Source organism: Bufo gargarizans, chromosome 7 (assembly GCF_014858855.1).
Source record: "Bufo gargarizans isolate SCDJY-AF-19 chromosome 7, ASM1485885v1, whole genome shotgun sequence".
NCBI classification, from domain to species: domain Eukaryota; kingdom Metazoa; phylum Chordata; class Amphibia; order Anura; family Bufonidae; genus Bufo; species Bufo gargarizans.
This window is the reverse complement of record NC_058086.1, coordinates 137,075,122-137,098,546: the sequence shown is the minus strand read 5'-3', so window position 1 is coordinate 137,098,546 and position 23,425 is coordinate 137,075,122. Positions and strand designations below refer to the sequence as shown.

The 23,425-nt window shown below is 38.9% G+C and overlaps 1 protein-coding gene across 1 annotated transcript in view; it reads left to right on the top strand.

Annotated features, from left to right (window-relative positions):
* Nucleotides 1-23,425, top strand: part of COL11A1 (collagen type XI alpha 1 chain) — a 191,275-nt gene that overhangs the window by 63,583 nt on the left and 104,267 nt on the right. The window contains exons 5-14 of the mRNA XM_044300667.1: nucleotides 1,566-1,694; nucleotides 9,229-9,345; nucleotides 10,197-10,289; nucleotides 13,041-13,325; nucleotides 14,826-14,888; nucleotides 17,493-17,534; nucleotides 18,351-18,413; nucleotides 18,528-18,602; nucleotides 19,246-19,329; nucleotides 19,920-19,976. Coding sequence (XP_044156602.1) covers nucleotides 1,566-1,694; nucleotides 9,229-9,345; nucleotides 10,197-10,289; nucleotides 13,041-13,325; nucleotides 14,826-14,888; nucleotides 17,493-17,534; nucleotides 18,351-18,413; nucleotides 18,528-18,602; nucleotides 19,246-19,329; nucleotides 19,920-19,976 — 1,008 coding nt within the window. The remainder of the gene's footprint in view (nucleotides 1-1,565; nucleotides 1,695-9,228; nucleotides 9,346-10,196; nucleotides 10,290-13,040; nucleotides 13,326-14,825; nucleotides 14,889-17,492; nucleotides 17,535-18,350; nucleotides 18,414-18,527; nucleotides 18,603-19,245; nucleotides 19,330-19,919; nucleotides 19,977-23,425) is intronic.

Below are 23,425 nucleotides of genomic sequence, written 5' to 3'. Positions count from 1 at the left end.
GACGACTCACAAATAGAGCACATCCTGAAATGGCACTTTCTAAGGAGAATCTAGTAAGCAAAATTACCCAGATGGCTTACTTTAAAGGGGAGTGTCTTATTAATGATGCCTTTTATAATAATTTGGAAGGGCATTTTGCAACTTGTCCCATCTATCGCTGTCTGAGATTATCCTGATAATGTTAACGAACAGGAAGGATTATAAAAAACTTGTTTTAGTCCTAACTAAAGAGTCTCATATATATACTTAACATTTCAATTGGTAAAATCGGGGCATCAAACCCCGCCCTTGGGACCGGCCACCTGGAAACACCCACTTATGGGTGGGGATGGTCTCAGCCCAGCCTATTTTCAGCCCAGGAGTGCGTAAATTTACTGAGACTGTCTCTGAAAATCATGGACAGTCCAACCGAATTACGGACAGTTGGCATATATGAAAATACTATATTATACCCTGTATTTTATGAACAAAATAACGATAACATAAAAAAGTTATAATGAACTATATTTTGAATAACATCTGATTTTGAGATAAAAGAAAAACGAACAGATAACCAATGGGTGCCATAGCAATGCTTAAAATGGGGCCCATAACATTTCCCACACAACCTTTCCACCCTCTTTTTTTTTATTACTTTAATTACAAACTCTAACCGCCTAACGACAGACAAAAAAAGTATGTGAAAAGGTACCGTAGTGGCTATTCCTCTTATGGAGAGGTTAGTGATTTGCTGGAAATTGATCAGCACTTTGGATACTTCACTTCTGCACCCATCATGGACGTTAAAAGGATATAGCAGTTGTTAAAGGGGTTGTACAGTTGGCTAATATTGATGACATCCTCAGGATAGGTCATCAATATCCGATCAGCTGGTAGAAGAGGTTGCTGTGCTTCTGTTAGTGTTACTTTCTCTTCAGAATTAACTGCTCCTTGTTTTGTTTGCCGAGGTGGCGCATCGTACTCTACTTACACCGACTCTACAAGTGAGGCGACACGCTGGTAATTTTGAAGACGACGTAAAGCTTGCATGAGCACCACTACCTCTTTAAACAGCTGATCTGATATTGATGATCTATCCTCTTCACCAGTTGGTAGAAAGAGAGATCTCACTCCCACATCCCGCTACACAGGCACATCTATGGTGGGAAGGAGTTGCTTGCACTGGTGGCTGAGCATGGGAGGTACATCATCCCTTGGCCCTCAACTTGTTATGATTGCTTCAGTGCTTAGAAACCGCTGTGCTCTTGCTGGTGCTGATATTTTGATGTGACACAAAGTGACCGCTACTTGTATTTAATGCAATGACCCAAACTTGTTCAGGCTTCTTACTGTTTGATTCCAATTAGAAACTTCCATTCTCACTGCAGTTTTACTGTAATCATTGTAGACATCAATATTTTCAACCGTCATGGACCGTTGTCTTTCACTACAGTCAATAAGTGTGTGCAACTGTTGCACGTATCGTCAACATGAATAAAATTTAGGTTATCACAAATCACTGTCCTGGAATGACTTGCCAATGTTTTCCCTTTATAACATGTTTTCTCATTTCCTTCTTTTCTTAGGGCGATATCCAGCAGCTACTGATAGTTGATGACCCCAAAGCTGCGTATGACTACTGTGAACATTACATGACGGACTGTGACTCCCCAGCACCCAATAGGCCCCAAGCTCAGGACCCACAAGTGGATGAGGTAGGACTTGAGCATGCTTTGCCCTGGGAATTTTTGAAATTGATATGCAGTCCATTTATACTCCAAGTAACAATTTCCGTAGAAGTTAAATGTCTGCATTTTAATGCTTCTTATTTAAGATCAAATAAAACAGCTGCTTTTATGTCGTTATTATCATGCCGGTCATGTAAAATTTTGTACAAAGGAAAGCAGATTCTACATGTCATTCTGCAAATGAGGATTCGAATACTAAAGAAAGGGGTCTGATTAGTTTTTCGGAGAAACAATACTTCCCGTTCCACAGTTTTTTTTTTGTTTTTTTTTACTGAATATTTGGTCCTTGTATCAAAACCGTCTGAGATAATAGGAGCATTTTTACACATAACAACAGCCAGAGTTCAACTTATTTTCTTAGTATTACAGGAAGAATAAAATCTGAACATTCATTGCTTCCTGTAAATACGTTTTGACTGTTTTGTTACCTGAAGCCAAGTACTTTTTAAAGAGGCTCTATCAGATTAGAAAAAGAGCTGTTTTTTTCAAGAAGAGCACTAGTTTTGTTCATGGACTGGGCTTCATTCAAGTAAATTGGGCTGAGCTATAATACCAGGTACAGCCTTTCAGCAAGACTAGTGCTGTTTCTGGAGGTCTCTTTTATTTTATGCAACCACTAGGGGTAGTACGGTTATCCCCTATGCCCAGGATATGGGATAACCACTAGGTAAGTGGGGGGTCCAACCACTGGGACCCCCACCAAACACAAGAATGTGAACCCTATACCCCACGAAGACCCACAAACTGAATGGAGCAGCAGGTTGAGCATGCACACAGCCACTCCATTCACCTCTATAGAACTGCCAGAGATAGACGAGTACAAAGTACTTGGCTATTACCTGCGGTCCCATAGAGATGAATGGAACAGTAGTGAGTATGCTTAATTAGCAGCTCCATTCATGTTGGGGGGGGGGGGGGTCCCAGCTGTCAGACCTTTACAGGTCTAGTAGAGGTGAGGGGCCTGGATGTATTTCTGGAGTGTAATAATATTACAGGCTATAGCTACTAGAGAGGGGTCGTTGATCCAGGGATTTATTCTGATTGCCTGATTGGAGTCGGGAAGGATTTTTTCCCCCTAAAGTGAGGAAAATTGGCTTCTACCTCACAGGTTTTTTTTTTGCCTTCCTTTGGATCAACTTGCAGGATGACAGGCTGAACTGGATGGATAAATGTCTTTTTTTCAGCCTTACAAACTGTTACTATGTTACTAGTAGTTATCTCCCATCCTTTCTATAGGGAATAACTTGTTACAATACCTGTTTAATAGTCCTAGGTCTATAACTTTATAAAGTAGTGATAAAAAAAGATTTTATTTCTAAAAAATGTAATTGTATTTCTTATTCAAATTATTTCTATCGTTGTTTTGTATTAACTATGTTTTTTGTTACTTCCATTCATCTTTCCGTTTCTTCCATCTCATCCATTTCCGTTACTGCCAGTTTCATCTTAGTGAAATCTTGTTGCCCATTAAAAATAATATATCAGATAGATTTTACATGTAGTGAATAAGAAATTCCAATTTCCATAGTGCAGTAAAAAACTGAGTCTCTGCTGCATTATATATTTATTCTTTGCATGTCCCATACTTGGTGTTTTTGTGGGTTTTTATTGTAAACATAGACTGTAAGGCACAACCACAAAACCACCCGCATGTGCATATCTTGCTTTTCAAAGGACATCAACTTTATTTTCTTTAAATGGGATTTTATATCTTTTTTATTTAAATACATTGAAAAATAATTTAGGCCCAATGCACACGACTATTTCTGTTTTGCAGACCCGTTGTTTTGAGTGGATCTGTGGTCTGCATTTTGTAGACATACTCTATCTATTTGTGGAATGGACAAATTAATGCAGAAAGCACACAGATGATCTGTCCGTTCAGCAAAAACATAGAACATGTCCTATATATCTCTGCGAACTGCGGACCCATTTAAGTCAGAGACCGCAAAAATGAAGATGCAATTAATGGATCCGCAATTAGTGGCCTACAAAACGGACATGTCCAAACGATGCCCCTGCTTTACCCTATGGGAACTTTTTGGCACACATTACCACATCTTAAGCCGCACATAATAATCTCGGTGCAAGTCAAGAACGCCATTTTTGGGGGAACAAATTTAATCACCATTGTAGGTATTTTGATTAGTAAATCTCAAGCAATCAATTTATACAGATGTTCTTGTCGAGGCCTCTCTTGAGAAATTTATTTTGGCAAATAATGCAGAGCTGAATCACATAACTTTTTCTACTGAATTATTTCAGAATAAGTTATAATAGTAAAGAATCACTGATTGTGTTAGCAGGAAATGACCTGACGTTTAAACTATATTTTTATACGTTTCTGCAGCATGGCCCCTGAAACTGAAGATTCATACTTACCTGCTCCACACTGCTCCGGTCCTCTGCAATGCCTTTGCTGTCTACATCATCTGATCCCAGCACTGCTTACATCCGGTTGGCTGTGGACATGGTCACATGCACTGCTCCAGCCCATGACTGGCCTCATTGGTGACATGTTCCTGTGGCCACATCATAGCTGAAGCCACTCATTGGACCAGGACCGGAAAATGATGACAGTAGAGGCACTGTGGAGCAGGTAAGTATGAATCTTCTGTTTCAAGGGCCATGCTGCAAGAACTTGTTAAAATTGTTTTTACCGGAAAACCCCTTTAAGCATTTTATTTTGAGCAATATTGGTGATTTTCCTTTTAATTTTCTATATCACTAGAATCCTGCGGTTTCACACTGGACACTAAGCTAAACATATGTTGACTTCCTGTCTTTTGAGAGCAGCTACATAGGCCACAGACCCAATGGACAGGAGCTGATCCCATTGGCTTATATGGGAGAGTTTTCTAGGCATGCTCTGTGACCTGTGCGGAGATCAGGAGGGAGCTGATAAGTTGTGTTATCTCCACTTGTGAGTGGATGATCCCGTGTTATCTAAATAGAGGTGTTACTTGTCATTGTAATTCTGCCTGTGATGATAATGATAATACTACTGAAAAGTTAGGCACGGTTCACTTCACCGTTACTTCCGTCCTGCATTACAAAACCATATGGATCCGGTATGCTTGCTCATAGACTTCTATTACGACGGATCAAAATGGAATGCCTCTTAAAGGCTTCCATTTTGATTTCTGTCTTATGGATTCTGTTATTTTCTGTTATAACCATATAAGAGTGGAAAGCAATAACGGAATGCATAACGGTGATGTAAACCCGGCCTTACCTGTACAGAACAGAAAATCTTGACCTATTATTAGACCTAGTGACCAGTATGAAAATTGCAGGAGTACATGAATTTTTTATTTAAATATACCGGTAGATAGTAACATGGAAATTGAAAACAAAAATCACCAACAATTCTTAAAAATATGTTTAACGTAAAAACATGATTTAAACAATAGGTCCTTTTCTGATGACACATTCCCTTTAAATGGTCTAGATCAGGAATAATACATTGATTTGATGCCTGACAGTCATTATTTCCTGCTTTACTTAGTAATTCCGGTGGAGAGGTGGGAGAAAAAGTAAGGCAATACGAAGCCTATGATTTGATCCACAGGGTTCACACTGTCTTTGTGTCTGCTCTTTGCCTCCAAGATGAGAACCATGTGTTCTTGCCATGGGAGCGATGTCTCTGGAGGCCACTGCTTCTGAAATGTCCAATTCATTGATACAAACATCCCTTGGAGCTACTGTGTAACATGATAACGCTGCGCCTTGTGGAAAATAGGAGCGATGAGATCATTGTGGAAATATTCGGAGGCATTCAGGGAAAAATATATATTTAAAAGAAATTCACCTCTAATGCGTTTTCCAGACAATGTCTTTACTGCTGTAATTTTGTGGTTTTCAAAGGCTTTTAACCTGTTCACTGCTTGAAAGATTGTGGCCAGGAGTCCCAACCTGACTCAGAAACGTGTAGTATCTGGATGATGGAGCATGATCTGATCATTAACCAATATCACATTCATCTAGAAAGCAGCATACATGTCTCCGGTTAAGTTCTGCCATTTTGTACATGCATCTTAGGCTGGGAGAGTACAGACTACGTAAAAACGGATCATTATGATAGGGTGCTTCATATAATGAAGTCAATAATAACACTGGGTAGGCATGGGCAAGAATTAAGATAGCTATTTACACTGGCCAGATTTCAGTGGTCCCCATCGCCTGCCAATTTATACAAAATTTGCCCATGTCCTGACTTTTAACTGTCCAAGTCCATGCACAAGACAGAGAATACCAGTCAGGATTTTATCTGCCTTAAAACCAAGAAAACCTTTGCCCAGCCATGCCTTCTACATCACTTTGAAGATAGAATTGAGCTCTATGACTATAAGGCTCTTTTTAACCGTAACGTATGCAGTCATTTAGATGCGGCACATTTAATTAAGTTACAGTTTGATATCGGTCTGTTTCTTTTCAAGTAACCATAAAAATTAATAATTAAAGCCGTCAGACCATTAAATTCCAGACTATAAAGGAATGAAGAAGAGAAAAGAAACCTAAAAGTCAAATGTAATTGTTCAGAAAATATCAATGTTAGGTCTACATAGAAAAAGATGACAGACTGGATGATGGGGGTTATTATCAGAAGGGCATAATAGCTGCTTTACTGATACTACTGATTGACCTATAATCTCCATTGCCTAGAACACGCTTTTAATTTCCAACCCCATGAATTTCCTTTATGCAAAAAAGGCATATAAAAGGACATTTAGAAAATAGTGTTTGCCATGTAATTTCTAAAATGTTCTGGAATACATAAAGAAATCCAGTTGGATACTACACACCAGTTTCTCTGGGGCCATACAGGTATACGGTTGTAGACTGCATGCGTTGGCGAAAGTAAAGATAGATGTTCTGTGAAAATGTCTTCTATATCAAATCATTCCGGCATTAGTCAAGGGACATGAAAACCTCAGAAATTCCTTTCCCAGAATAAAGTGCTTCAAACATAAAGGCCCATGAATAGATATTTTAATGGGAGTTAGCCTTCAAAAACTTGGAGAAGTTCAGGAAATTTGACACAGTTGGCAACTAAACTGAACATGTCTATGAGCATCTGAAGCATAAAGTACCTTTTTCCAAACTGTGTATAGTCCAAAAGGCTTCTTGAAGAAAGAAATTATAAAGCACCCTAAGCTGTTATTTTTTTTTACTATTCTACTGCCATCTTGTTTAAAGAATTTTTGATTGAAATCAAATTGGCCATTATTTTTTACCATTATGATTATTTTTGTTGAAGTCTATAAAAATAATTTCATATTGATCGATAACAGAAGTGAACCATTTGATAAATAATGCATTCCTGTTTTATTGTAATTTAAGCTGCATACATTATAACGTACAATATACTGTATACATACAGTTACTCTGCTGTGTCCTTTCTTTATGTATGCCGGGTACCAAGACGGCATTACACAGTCCATCATTTGCTTATTTTCAAGAACACTTCTAAGAAGAATCTTCATGGAAAGCCATTCGTGGTTTTACCAGGATATGCATTGATGATGCATTGATGAGATACACCGTCACAGTGTGGCTGGTATGGGACCCACTGCTTGAGTCTCTAGAACAAAGGAGATGTACCTTTCTTCCTGACTTGAGATATCCTGAGATGATTGGTACAAGGTGACCCATGATGACCAAACTTTTTTTCAAAGCTGGTTATCTCAAACCACACATCTTGGGAGAACTTGAGCAAGGAGGAAAGGTAAGGAAGGACACATTGTTAGTATCCCCACCCTGGCTTTTTAACAAACCACTCAAGTGTATGAAGCTGTGTTGCGACTCCCACATATTCTCAATCTGTAGATTGGAGCTATTAATAAAAATGCTAATGGTACCGATTTATTTACTCACCATCATGACCCCTGTCATTTTAGGCATCCAAGAGCTTGAGCCCCTGATCATGCACTAATGATATATTTAATGAATATACCATTAATGCTTGCAATTTGGGAAACACTCTACCTACACCAGTGCAAAAACTCTTAAAGTGGAACTAAATATAAATGACCCATTTATGGATTTTAAATTTCTATTATTAAATGTGGATCAATAAAATGAGCAGAAAGAATATAGTTATTTGTTCATAGACATACATTTATGGAAAGCGGTATGGGCAATTAACCTGCATTTAAGATGCAGACCTGATACATAGTAAATCACATTTTTGGTGAAATTATTACATTGCATGCTTAGTTCCACTTTAAAATAGCTATTTAATGGCTATTTGAAGCCAAATAAGCCCAGTAGGTTCATGGTTTTTCTGTGAAATATGCTTTACAAAGGCTTCATTGCTCAGTTAAAGTGGTTTTCCAGGACTTATAAGTTGGGTATTGAATGGGACAGAGTTTGCAGTACATTTCCTGGCTACTACACAGTGTATGGAACCCGGGATGGATTGGTCAGTGCCCAGGGGCCTGCCAAAGCCTTCCTCGCGGTTGCCAGATGGGTACATAATGATCTGATCCTCTCAGCATTAATTACTGCTAGAAGCATCAAGTACTTACTTACCTGGCCAGCAGCCGCAGGTGCCTTCCTAAATTCTACTGTATCACCATCCTCAGGATAGTGATACACTTGAATTATGGGGTAAGGGCAGCAGTATTTTGTGCAGCACTGTGGTATTTGCTTCTGTTGAGGCCGTATTATTGGCAGTATTATTGCAGGCCCCATCTACTTCTGTTGTAACTGCCTTCTGTTAATTTTGACCGGCCTGCAACATAGGGCCAACATAGTTTTTTTCAAGGCTACTTTAAGTTCCCAGACTGCCTATGTATGGAGCTGTGCTAGTTATGGTATGCCACCGCTCCTATTATCAGATGACTTATAGGTCTCCTTGGAGTCAAACATAAGGATAGACCAACAATATTTAAGTCCTGGAAAATTCCTTCAAGCTTATCAGGTATCTATCAGCAGAATTGTAACTGGCTGACCTGTTGCATGTGCGTTTGGCAGCTGAAACCATCTGTGTTGGTCCCATGTTCAGATGTATCCACATTGCTGAGAAAAAATATGTTTTATTATATGCAAATGAGCCTTTTGGAGCAACTGCTGAGTCCTCTGGATTTTGATTGACATGATCAGACATTATGATGTTTTCAATGCCTGGCCCTGTCAATCAATGTGCAGAGGGCTCGGCAGTTGCAGAGAGAGCAGAGCCTCTAGGTGTAAAGGCTACTCCCTTATTGCTCCTAGAGGCTCATTTTCATATATTTAAAAATACATTTTCTCAGCAATGCGGGAACATATGAACATGGGACCAACACAGATGCCTTCAGCTGCCAAGCTCACATTCAACAGGTCAGCCAGTTTCATAGGTATAAGTCTGTTGACAGATGCACTAAAATCATTGCTGTGTTGCAATGTATTCTGCATCTGTAATTGTAAGAAGATACATTGCAGATTACCTGTAACAATGCTTATAATCTGCTTCAAACTAACACAGCCTTGCCTAACAAATCTTCCTTTTGCAATATAGTATGCACCTGAAGAACTAATCGAATATGACTATGAGTATGGGGGAGCAGATTACAAGGAGCCTGATTATGTTACAGAGACACCCACAGTTGCTGAAGAATATGTAGCTCAAACTGAGGTACAGTAAATATATGTTGTGTGCACTGCGTGTGTCACTGTCCTCTCATCATCTCCTCATCATCTCAGTTCCTTTTCTCCAGCCGACTTGTGGTCTCCTACCTCTGGAAGATGGGGGAAGTTAATGGCAGGCAAAAGTTTGGTGTTTTCAGCAAATACAGCCTCAGAATCAAAAAACAAATTCTTCTAGCAAAGATCTAGTAGAAATGTATTGAGATATTCTTATTGCAAACTTATAGTTTTGATGGCTTATATTCTTATTTGTTGAATGAGATTTTCAAATGAGATCAGGAACATGTCATGGTTTTTGAAAGCAAACCATAAATTATTCCATTTTGCCACCCATTAGGCAACATGACTATTTGTTAGCCTCATAAAGTATTGAATAAGAACATAAGCCATCAATAAAGGTACACCGCCTGCCCTTAAAACTACTCCTTACTTCCCCTTCATTCTTTCATTTATTGTCTCCATCCGGTCTTTCACCACATTTTTGCAGAAGAAGAAAGCCAGTTCCAAAACGAAGAAGAAGCCAGTTCCCCCTAAATCAAAGGACAAACCTAAAAAGGTCACGCCCAAAAACACATTTACAGCTAAGAAGAAGAAGGGCAAGACTGGTTACCAGGCATCAACAAGAAAAAGAATAGGGGTAAAGGTAGCAAAGACATCAAGATCTTCAATAGGGTCAGCCCCGAAGATCTGTGATCATGAGATAAAAAATGCCCTAACCTCACTAGAAGTGGACAGAACCTCTGGCTAATACCATAACCTATATCTATACTGCTACTTTTGAACTGGCATCTTGCAAGCTCTCAAGATTAAATTAACATAACTTTTTTATTTTTCACTCAGGCTAATGTGGTCGATTACCTGCCAGAACAATATGGAGAAGTAGACTATGGTTACCAGACAGATACTCCTGCACTTACAACTGGACCCAATGAGGTAAACAAAATATCAACATACAGTAGGTGGAAAGACCTTTTCCTATAGGACTGCAACATGGATCGGTACGATGTCATGAATGATCATTGTAGAAATTCCAGAGCTGTACTCTGAAGCAAAGAGAAATACACACTGGTAATTCATCTTACTCTGTAGTTCAGGTTTGGACCACTCCATCAATACTTCAGAAAGTATGACGCACAGTGTTGGAGTGGGACATGACTGGTTTAATGACAATGGTTAATACAGCAAACATAAGCTTTGGCAAAAAAAAATGATTTTACAGGCAAAAAATATTATCGCAGATTTACTTGCTTTTGCTTGCTGTTCATAAAAGTTAGGTTTTAATGCAATATAGTTATTTGTTCTGCTTGGAAACTGCAATAATTCCATATTGCATCTAGTGTATATGTACCTTTCCTTGGCAATCACAAAACTGTGTAGATTTATATTTAAAAGAAAATGGACAAAAGAGGCTTCTACCTATTTCAACCAAATAATTTTATTTTCCATTTATATAAAAAAAAACATAAACAATTACAAAAGGCTTTTGCATTCTCTTGTGCATCAGTTTTTATTATCTACTGAAGTACTTTGTTACTAGGCATAAGCGTTTTGTGAATTGAAATATATTAAAATTGACTGGCATCATTAAACGAGTCCATCACCTAGAACCTTTTCTTCACACCAAAGGATTACAAATTATACATTTTCATAACTAACCAGGGCTTTACATACTAAAAATGGCCCGGCCTCAATGGCCAGCTTAAGTACGGTATGTTTTCACAAACTTATGACTGTGGAAAGGCTATAAGCACTCTTTCTAACTAAACCAGCCCCAGTACCCCAGGTTTTGATGCATGAGGCATGATATATTTGAAGTACAATAAATGTCTTTATGACTCTTTAATATAGAAGTCATACACAGTGCATAGGGCCACATATATGAGGACTGGTAATGCTATGTACATTTAAGCCATCTAAACAATGCTAGTCTATACATTCTACTGTGGAGTCAAGATATGAAATCCCTAGCACTGAGAAATACTATTATACACTAAGATACACTTTGGGCACCTCAATGTAATTTGGTTAACCTACTGTACCTATTACGCATAGCTTTAAGGAAGACCCATTCCACAGTCATATAAAACATTACCAGAACTCACTTGGTGTAATTACAGTACTTTCAGGACATTAGTGAGATTCAATGAAGATCACCACCTAATATAGACTCTCCTGTATCCTTCTCTCCATCTTATCTGAGGAACCTTTCTGCAGGTGGCAACTCTGCCAAATATTGTAGTACTGTCACCTGATGCAAAAAATTTAACCAAATAGATATAACCAAACAAGTAGATATATATCATTCTTAAATGTGACTTAAAAGGTTCTAGATGATAAATTGATTTGCCGTGGAAAGATACATCATTTTAATCTACTTGTGACTATTTTAAATGCTTTGATGATATCTTTGAACCTCAAATATATACTTTCCATATCTTGCCTCCATATGGTATGGTTACACCAGATTTGACCAAGTTTTGCGATTAAACAATTCCCATGATATCTTCAAAGTAACAGACAATAATGATCCATTGCAAGCTGGCACCAGAAGTGTCTAACTTGTGCCGTGTTTTTTAATGGTCTTCTTTGGCTCGCTATCTGTTTATGGACTTGAAGTACCAACTTTTAAGGCCTTTTAGTTGGAATAGACACTTCACTATCAGCTGGCCAGCCAAGGAATGTCTACCTTTTGCTTATTTCTCACTTAAATTATCTGTGCTTGGTTTATATCTATCTCACAGGCAGATTGGAAAATGAAATTATCTTTTTAGTTAAGATGATTTAATTATTCTGAAAATCATTCTCTTGGAAATAATGAATTTGCTTCAAATCATAAAATATCATGATTCTATTTAGTGTTTTTTAGTGTTGAGTGAGCACCAAAGTGCTCGTGTGCTCGAGTAGAACAGTTCGTGATGCTCGGGTGCACGTGGTGTTTGGCCGGACTCCGCGATGTGCTGAGCATAGCGATGCTTGAGCTGAATTGGTATTTGGCCGAGCATGCTCGCTCAACTCTAGTGTTTTTGCTTTAAATATGCATTCTCCCTTTACATACAATATATATTGCATGATATAGCACCCAAAGAATTTCAGTGAAATTTCACACCAAGATGATTTTTAAATCATATGCTAAATCTTTTTCTAAATAGCATATGTTGTCCTACAAAATATTCTGCAGCAACAGATATAAGCGGAATGCACATTTAAAAAAAACATTTAGTAAAACATTTGTGGAATCAGCTATTTGCAGATGCTATAATAGCTTTTATTTTATAATATTTCATGAAGAGAACTGCTATGCCATGAATTTTAAGCATATGCTGGCTTGATCTGGATATTGGCATTGCTTTGAAAGCAGCAGTACTATTAAATCACTAAATTTAAAGAAACACCATAACCTAAAATTGCCAAAATATGTAACATTATTGATTAACTAGTTATCTTCTATAATTAGCTTCTTGTCTCACTCATTGGTGTAAATTAGTACTGCTGCTTTATAATAAATCATGTTATATTATCTTTTAATTGATGCAGAGAACATGATCACAGCATGCTCCTAAAATCAAATTAAAAGATAATAATGAGTTAAAGCTTTAGGTTGATCTAAAGTTGCATCAATGCATCTAACGCTTTCACTAACCTTAAACCGTGTGTTCCTCCCACTTGTCACACCTACACTGATAGAAAATTCCTGAGGAGGAGACATTGGTGGAGGAGCCATTGGTGGAGGATCCTTTTCTGGAAGAGTACATAACTGGATATGATTATGACTCAGACAAAAAACTGGTAGAGGAAACAGAATATGGGGTGAAAGCTGTAGAGCCAACACAGTCTGAGCCGGTGGTGGGAGGAGATTTAGGAAAAGATGATTTATATGAGTACACAGACTATGAAGAGAAAGCAACAAACCCTACAACAGATGAATTTGGACCTGGGGTGCCAGCAGAGAAAGATATCACAGAGACCACCGTAAGTGATTAGTGGCTACATTTGTGAAAATAAAATGAACATACCATGACTTATTATGATCCAAAGACTAAGGATTGCAATACTCAAATAACTTTTTTTTAATGAACTCAATTTTGGAAAATGATTCCTTCTTTGGAAGGTGTAAAAAAAGGAAAAGGCTTCCATGATTTATTGAAAGAATGATTACTAGGTGACTATTGCCCATGCTACTTCAGTAGTATACAGTACTAATGTTCAGCAGAAACTGTACACAGCCGCGGGAGACAACTGACGTATATACATAGCATGCATATATACGAAACAAGAAGTCAGGCGCTGTAGTAAAGAACATTAGTAAAGAGAATAATTTACTTTAAAATACCTTCAATCTTTAAAAACTGTATCCCCATTCATAATATCTCCTTTACTTGACCTGGGAAATGGTTCAGTTATAAGTAGAAGTTTGAGTATTTTTATAAAGGGGGTTTCCAGGATTTTAAGAAAACTTACATAAGGGCATAAAAATAACAAATAACCAGCAGTTACCTGCTTTGGTGGTCCTCACTGGTCCTGGTCCCATGCTTGAATGATGTGAATGCTGTGTTCAGACACCAGCCTCAGTGGTCACATGACATGTATGTAAGCATCATACTGAGGCTAGTGATTGGTCACATCAATGATGTGTATGAGGTCATCACTGCAGGACTGGCAGTGCCCAGCAGAGTGGTGGCACTTGAGTGGTACTGAATTTAACCGGTAAGACCACGTTCACAGTTCACCAGATCCGACATTGCCAAATTCTACAGATCACTGCTAGATCCCTATTGACTATTAAGAGATCCGGCGGGGATCTGATTGCTTTCCGGCATAAATGCCGGGTTTTGGTTAGACATAAACATTTGCATGCAATGCTTTTTTGTCTGGCCAATAGATGGCATTTATGCTGGATCAGGCAGCCGGATTATCGTGCTACATATGAGAACTCGGCCTAAGTACTATTTATTTTTTATTGTATACCATTTTGTGCCCTTACCCAAGTTTCGTAAAATGTGAAATCAATACTTTAACAGTTATTCCCTACTGTCCCCTACTGCCTTTTTCTGGTAAAATGTGGCCAGAACATCTCCAGGTCGTCTGTGATTACCCATAACATGAAGAGGATGTCTTATAATTGAGTTTCTCAGTATATACAGATTGAGGACGGCATTTCTCCGCTGAGCATTCATGGACCTAAATTATACAATGGATAATATAAATGGACAAGAATAATTATAATAAAAGTGTACAGCAATCACTTACTATAACCTGATCTACTTAAGGCCATCTTTCTTTATGAGTCCATTATTTTATGTAAAGGGGTTATTTACTCAGTTGTCTACCAAAATGAAAAACTGTGCATATACAATTCATTTTTAAAGGTTATGTTTGCTATAAACGGTAATTGTTTTATAGCATCTATTAAATAATTCCCTATGCCTTTCTAAAAACTGTATTTTACTATAACATTTAATGGTTTTGCAGGTGAATAATTATGGAGGATATGGAGAGAAGGGTCAGAAAGGAGAACCAGCTGTTATTGAACCAGTAAGTAACTTACAAGTCATCGGTAGAGATCATATCCCTAATCTGAATGATGATGTTCACTTTTCAACTTCTTGCACACACACTTAGAGAAAACAGACAACAGGGGAGTACTTAGAAGAGAGGGGCCAATATAGACTCATGATGATGATGGGTTCACATGGTTCACTTTCTTTTCACTTGTATACCTACCATGTTTTTTATATCTGTTTTTCAAAAGATGATGGTGACTTTTGGGCCATTACCCTCTTCTCTGGTTTGTAAATGTTCATGTTTATATGGTGAACCATGCACAGATTGTGCTTCCATAAGAAAAGAGAGGTCAGACCTTCCACAACTGAGGCCAGCCCATCTCTACAGACCCCATTACAACTGCAGGAGCTGTCACTATGGAACAAATTACCTTTAGTGGGGACATTCTCTACATGTGGACATCTATATAGGAAAGGATTCTTTAGGCCCCTTTCACACGAGCGAGTTTTCCACGCGGGTGCAATGCGTGATGTGAACGCATAGCACCTACACTGAATCCTGACCCATTCATTTCAATGGGTCTGTGTACATGAGCGTTGTTTTTCACGCATAACTTCTGCCTTGCGTGAAAATCGCAGCATGTTCTATATTCTGTGTTTTTCACGCAGCCCTGGCCCTATAGAAGTGAATGGGGCTGCGTGAAAAACGCATTGCATCCGCAAGCAGGTGCGGGTGTGATGCGTTTTTCACTGATGGTTGCTAAGAGATGTTGTTTGTAAACCTTCCGTTTTTTATCACGCATCAAAACGCATTGCACCCGCGCGGAAAAAACTGAGCAACTGAACGCAATCGCAGACAAAACTGACTGAACTTGTTTGCAAAATATTGCAAGTTTCACTGAACGCACCCTGAACGCATCCAGACCTAATCCGTCACGCTCGTGTGAAAGGGGCCTTACAGTTAGCCATTAAAAAAGGCTAGATCCTTATCTGATATCAAATTACATTGAAGGTTATAATTAATTAAAAATTAAATTTCATGAAACAATTAAACAATGTTACATTATTCATCAAGAACAGTTGAACTTGTTGGACCTACTATGTCTTGAAAAATAGAGGACAAAGACAGTCAAGAACAATCTTTGGCATGTCTGTTTCTAACATCGTTTTCTATCTGATTCCCATAATTAGGTTAAATGTAATTACAAGACTTTGGATAACTTGGGATATTCAAATAAAACCTTTATATGAATATAATGACTTCTGCTGTATAATATTCTTCATTCAATTCTCAGGTTTATTTGTCCATTGTGTGTGGTTGTCATACTGTACTTGTTTCAGGGCACTTTCACACTTGAGTTTCTCTTTTCCGGCATAGAGTTCCGTCCTAAGGGCTCTATACCGTAAAAGAACTGATCAGTTTTATCCTAATTCATTCTGAATGGAGAGCAATCTGTTCAGGATGCATCAGGATGTCTTCAGTCAGTCTTTTTGACTTTTTAGGACAGAGATAATTCCGCAGCATGGTGCCGTTTCATCTCCGGCCCAAAAAACTAAACACTTGCCTGAATGCCGGATCCGGCATTTTTTTCCATAGGAATGTATTAGTGCCGAATCTGTCATTCAAATTGCCGCATTGACAGATCCGGTATTCCGGTCTGTGCCGACCTTTAAAAATTTGAAAAAAATAAATACCGGATCCGTTTTGCCGGATGACACCGGAAAAACAGATCCGGTATTGCAATCCATTTTTCTTGACTGATCAGGCATTTTTCAGACTGATCAGGATCAGAAAAAATGATATGCGTTTGCATACAGTTTGCCTGATCAGGCAGGCAGTTCAGGCAACGGAACTGCCTGCCGTAATCAAACAACGCAAGTGGGAAAGTACCCTTATTGTTCCAATCATGAGACGGGTAGAAATACAATCAGCTAATCATATTTGATTTATGCAGCTCATAAATGTGGTGCCAAAGAAGCATCTGTGAGGTGACCTAAAAGGCTACCTGGAATATAGCACCTGCGATGGATATGCACAGCAAAACAATAGATCAGGGATGGCCAACCTGAGGCTTTCCAGCTATTGAAAAACTACAACTCCCAGCATGCCAAGACTGCCTACAGCTATCAGCCTACAGTAGGGCATGGTGGGAGTTGTAGTTTTACAGCAGCTGGAGAGCCGCAGGTTGGCCATCCCTGCAATAGATTATCTAATAGTCTAATCCCTGGCCTAGCTGGCACATCATCTGTTTTATATTACAATCACACAAATCCTAACTCAGTAAACCAGTGATAACATATTAGTCTCAATGCCTGAGGTTCGTAAGCTGAGGATCTTGACAACAGGAATAGTTTAAATGAGCTGCATTGTATAATAACAAATTCTAATATGATGTCTGGCTCTTCAGGACTCTTTAGACACCCAGAATGAATACCAATTATTTCCCAGTGAAAAAGATAACCTTGTCTGTACTGACACAGGTCATTCCCAGATTCACTCATTTGACTGGCTGTCATATGTTTCTTCATTCCTCCCTCTGTGCTTAGGGTCATTTTGACCACGTGCTTAAATAACATAGTATTTGATGGTTTCTTGGTTTCTACTCACTATTGTAATGCACTTTTATTTTTTCAGGGAATGTTGATTGAAGGACCACCAGGACTGGAAGGACCAGCAGTATGTATCCAATTATTTCCTTTGAAAAGCATACATTGTTTAGACTCAGCTTAAAGAAGGAGCTGAAGAAATTGGAAGGAACAAATCATATCCATGCTATAGTCAATGGGGTGCTAGTTTATCTTAGTATATCATTGTACAGCTGCTACAACCAGCACAAGTGAAAGTACTGGGACAGCTTAACTAATCTTGACTAAGGTTTAGACAATCTAAAGATGTGCCAAATGTATCACAGTAGCCAATGCTAAAACTTTACCCCATTGGTTTATTGGCAGGCTTGCATTGCATCAACATTTCCCAGCCAAACTTTTGTACGCATTGGCGTATCTTAAGCCATCATACTATATTATTAAGTATTAAATGCCTTGTAGATAAAAGTTTGGGCAAATAAATTCCATCACTTATCTTGTTCTGGTGCTGAGCTACAGACTTAAAGGGGTTTTCTGATTTGCATCAACATCCCCTAAAGTAATCATTTATGAGGCTAGCTGTAATTATGTAATGTATTTATTTTACTATTTACTCTAATCTGTATGAATGAAGTGAAGTGAATGAAGTTCAGGGTTATAGTAACCCTCTTGGAAAATGATGTTTCCCTTTGATAATTTGAGAATTCTTATGTGTGATTGGCCAGATCAGCCATATTTTTTGTGTTGTTGAGCGAAATTTGACCAGGCAGTTGATTTATCATATGCTGCACTGTCAGGATGCCTTTAGTTATGACCTGTCCAGGAGCAAGAATAATCGTTATCTGTGATGGTGCCTGCATATTATTGGAAAAAGTTTCAGTTTATACCTATCGGCTTTTCTTTCTAGGGTCTTACGGGGCCTCCTGGCTTGCAAGGTCCATCTGGCCCACCTGGAGATCCCGGCGAGAGAGTAAGTACTATCAACAATTCCCTTGCACATTATATGCAGAGTGCCATGCAATATATTACACTTAGAATGCAAACTACACCTTGCTGTGTGACTTAAATTGTTCTTCCTCCGTAGGGTCCATCTGGACGTCCTGGACTTCCTGGTGCTGATGGTTTACCTGGACCTCCTGGCACTATGCTAATGCTACCTGTAAGTTACCATATTCAGTCACCATAGTCCATCTATTCAATCTTTTCTAGTTCCTACTTGTCCATAATATATGAAAAACGCTGAAAAGAACAGTTTCATGTAGTATTGCTGAAGATTATGCTATCTTTATAAGAGGTAATATTGATATAAGAAATACCGGTACAAATCCAATTGTGTTCAATCAATGTTTTTCTTAGTATACATAAGAAATACTTGAATACTAGAAATCATGATACTGTAGTTCTTTTATAATAAATGTTAGCAGAAAACACCCGGCTTAAAACAGCAGATATTTTGCCTTATGTGACTATCTACTAAAAAAACGTATTTCCAGAGGGAGCAATGACCTTTTCTGCAGAAATACTGCCACTGCCTGTCATTGCAGACTTTCATAGGAAGGGGCACACATCCCATAGGCAAGAGTGGCACATTTTCTGGAAAAAAATAATCTCAGTTGTACATTTGATGTAATAACATGATCAATAAAGACAAAAGGCCTATTGTTTCATTTAAACTCTGAAAAGCACAGACATTTGAATTCACTTTTTGTGCTATAGAGCAAAAAAATACAAGGCATACAAATGCAAAGCCTTACTATGTGAAGCAACATATACGCATCCTGACTATATATCTTGTTTTCTAGTTCCGCTATTCTTCAGATGGCGAGAAAGGACCACCTATCTCCGCTCAGGAAGCTCAAGCTCAGGCTATTCTCCAACAGGCTCGTGTGAGTAATACATTATTTTACCAGGTCACATTACAGTAAGGTTTATCAGAAGAGATGAGTGAATCCATTTGTTAGAATTTTTTTCTGATTCATCTGGGTAGAATTGAGAGATAGACAGAGATTCAACCACATAAAGAGTCTTATATACCAGACAAACATCACCTAGGTGTGCAAATTAGTTTTCCTTCTAAAAGGAACAGAAAACTAAGCCTCAATTACCACCAGATGTTAAGTATCAATCCAATAAGTCAATTCTTAGCCTTGTAAACAGGCTTTGAAGCATAAATTAGATTGCAGCTTACCAGTGCAAAGCAGAGAGAACTGGCTTAGTTCGGTGAGAGGCCTTGGTTGGGATATGGGGGGGCGAAAATTTCTCCTTAAGTAGAGCATCTAGTAGGTGTGAGAACCCCTATAGGCCAGGCAAATGATCCTCTGGATTTCAGGGGAAAAGGTATGCAAATTAGCTTTCCTTCCTAAAGGAGAACAAAACTAAGGGTTGATGTCTGCACTGACTTTGTTCCCCATTGAAATGAATAGAGACATTCAGCCACAACAAGCCATTGACAATTTATTTTTATTTTTTTCTTAAGATTGCCATGAGAGGTCCTTCAGGTCCAATGGGTCTTACAGGAAGATCTGGCCCAGTGGTATGTAACTTATTAATAGTTTTTACTGTTGTAATATGTATGTGTCCATCTACTTGGGAGCAGCCATACTATCACTGCCGCTGCCTAATGTCCATACTAGGGTACTGCAGTTCTTTTCTCATTGAAGTGAATGGGAGCTGAGCTGGGTGGGTGAAGCCTTCTGTTCATTGCATAGCTTATAGCGCCAGCTACTGCCCAAAACAGCTGTTCCATGGGTTGTGTCATACACCATCCATTTGATATTAATGAAAACCTATCTTGAGCATAAGTCATCAAAATTTAAGTTCTGGAAAACCGCTTTAAATTTCTAGTTCAAATAGATAGATGCTGAGCGGCACTAACCCAGTACGGCCATTACACTTTGAATAGAACTTTCCTTCTGGATCCATTTAAAGTGCTGGTTCTGACACCATAGGCTGCAGTGAAGAGCCGAGCTGTGGGGATGCAAGGTGGCAGACCCACCTATCCTGAGGATAAGTCATCAATATCAGGCGCAAGGTCTGACGCATTCAGATTACCTACAGTCAAAAATAGTAAAAACAAATTGCAAATATGGCAACTCGAGAGTCCAGGAAAGCTAATGACAACCATGGTCATTGTTATCCACTATTCCTACTAAGACTTCATTGATATCCTTGATGGAAGCTCCATTATAAGCCTTCGTCGCAGATTCTGTTAAAAACGCTAGACAAATACCGCAGCAGATGTTAACAATGCCTAAGTGTACTTTCACACTAGCGGCAGGACGGATCCGACAGGCTGTTCACCCTGTCGGATCCGTCCTGACGCTATTTCGCCATGCCGCCGGACCGCCGCTCCGTCCCCATTGACTATAATGGGGATGGGGGCGCAGCTCCGGCGCAGCACGGCAGTGCGCGGTGAGAGGCCCGCCGGACTAAAAAGTCGGACATGTAGTACTTTTAGTCCGGCGGCCTCTCGCCGTGCGCTGCCGTGCTGCGCCAGAGCTCCGCCCCCATCCCCATTATAATCAATGAGGACGGAGCGGGGGTCCGGCGGCACGTCAAAATAGCTGCAGGACAGATCCGACAGGGTGAACAGCCTGTCAGATCCATCCTGCCGCTAGTGTGAAAGTAGCCTGAACCGTATAGCAACATAGAAGCCTAGACAATCTTAAATGACTTAGATTCACTAGTATAATTTTTATTTTATAATTGTATAAAATATATCTTAATTTTTATTATTATTATTAATAATATTATTAGTGTATAGTCACATTTTATGCAATTCATGCATTCTTGTTGTTGATTACTGCATTAATTGCAGCAAAAAAAAAAAACGGTACAATACTAGTGTAAGTACATGCAAACCTACAGCTGTGAGTTCAGTAGAACCAGTAAACCGCGGGCCAGCTGGGGCCTTTGAACTTAATGTGGGCACAAAAATGCAAACGTAATACTCTCATATAAAACGAAGTTAATAATACAATATCCACCGTTCATTGCTATTGCCGGTAACACTGTATGTTTGTGAAAGGTTTATTTTATTACTTTCCAGGAGGGGCTGTGATACGCAGCGTCAGTAAATCCCACTATGGAGCTGCCACATTGTAGCTGTTTAGTAAACGTTGAACTGTCACAACAGATAATATCATCTCTTGCCACCCAGTCAAACACAAGGATAATCTGAATAAATACACCATTGCCTTGTATGAACTGAATGAACTGTGCATTCAGCTTTGGCCTAGATTTGCCTTGCTTTTCCATGGCCTATTAACTCATAATAGAACATTTATTTTCACAAAGTTTTAATAGGTCTGCCTACATCCAAATATATTATTTTTGGAGCCCTCTCTATTTACTAAAGAAAGTTATTGATTGTGGTCGTTAGATGTGAAATTAGCATTTTTTTCAGAGCCATTTAATTAACACTTTGGTAAAGCGTACATTGCATTGCATATTTTATCTGAGAGAATCTATTGTATTGAAAACAATTCCATGACCCATTAGAGGGTAGACGTGGCGGCCGCATTGATTGCAGCTACAGTGTTATGATTAGACATTTTGTCTAATGAAGTTTATGAGCTCGAAAGAAATGAAACAAGCAGTAGAGTGGGGAAAAAACAGGCTAATATGGCTGCCAAATAGCAATGTACGTCTCTAATAATGCAGCAAAACTTTAGACGATGGAATTTGATTAAAAAGATGGGAGTAGTTTTGTTCGGTAGCGGATGCTTGCAGTGCAGCATAAAGGCTGCGTTGTATATAGATGACCAGTTTCAGAAAATAAATGTTACACGTTAAAGGGATTTTCTAAATGTACTTTTATTTTATTCCCCTCTCTCTGTGGGACATTAAATATTCCCCGCTGCTTGGTTCACGCTCTGTTGGTCCCAGGCAAACTTCACTGAACTTCCAGTCCCTATGTATAAACTTCCTGCATGGAAATTGACACAAAGGGGCTTCCTGAATGGACAACACATGGAGGGGGGGCACAATCACATGAGCTGCTGAAGCCAGGGACTGGACTGGGTCACATGCTGCCTGGGGACACATCGCTATCGAGGCCAGTCATTGGCTGCAGCAGACCACATGACCCAGTCTGTGCAGGAAGTTCACATGCAGGGACAGGAAGTGCAGTAAAGGACTCTAATAGAACACATAAAAGCAGAACATTTTTTAATAATTATTATTTATGATACCTACGATAAGATAGATGTAGGAGGAGTAGGACCATATACAATAGAGAAATATAGGCAGATCCTATTGTATGGTATCTATGGTGTCCTCCAATGATATGACTGGCATTTGTGAGGTGCAAGACCCTGACTGACATCTGTATTGGATTATTATTTAGGGTATTATTAGGGTATGTTCACATGCAGCAGATTTGTTGTAGGGATGTTTGCAACAATTCCATACATCCATGTAAATAGTATGTACATTGATTCCTTCAGATGTCTGGAAGAATTGTAGACGTTTCTGTAACAAGTGTTCCTAGTGTGAAACAAGCAATGTCAGAGACATATGGCAACAAACATGACATTGGACTATTGGGGGATGGAAGGGATAACTACTTACTCAACGCCTTTTGGCTGGTGGTTCTTGAACACAGTAATAGCAGTCAGCAACTCTAGTCCATTATTAGTCCCTGTTGACATTTGATGATAATAGTCCAAAAGACATGGAAATGGAATGCAAATAGAAGCTCTTCACACACAAGATCAGTCCTGGGAATGACCATCAGACTGGTGTCTTAAGTGAACACTAGAAATTGTAGTTTTAAATTACCCTTGACATTCAGAGGTTGTGAGTTAAGGGGACCCTTTGCATACACTGCACATAATCACCTCAAGTCTTATATCTGTATATGAACATGTAAAGATAATATCATGACTGAGAGAAACAACCAAAAAGGATTCTAAGACAAGAAGATGTGATCTTAAAAATGTAAGCAGTTCCTTCAATAGGATGAAAAGCCGTTATATCCAG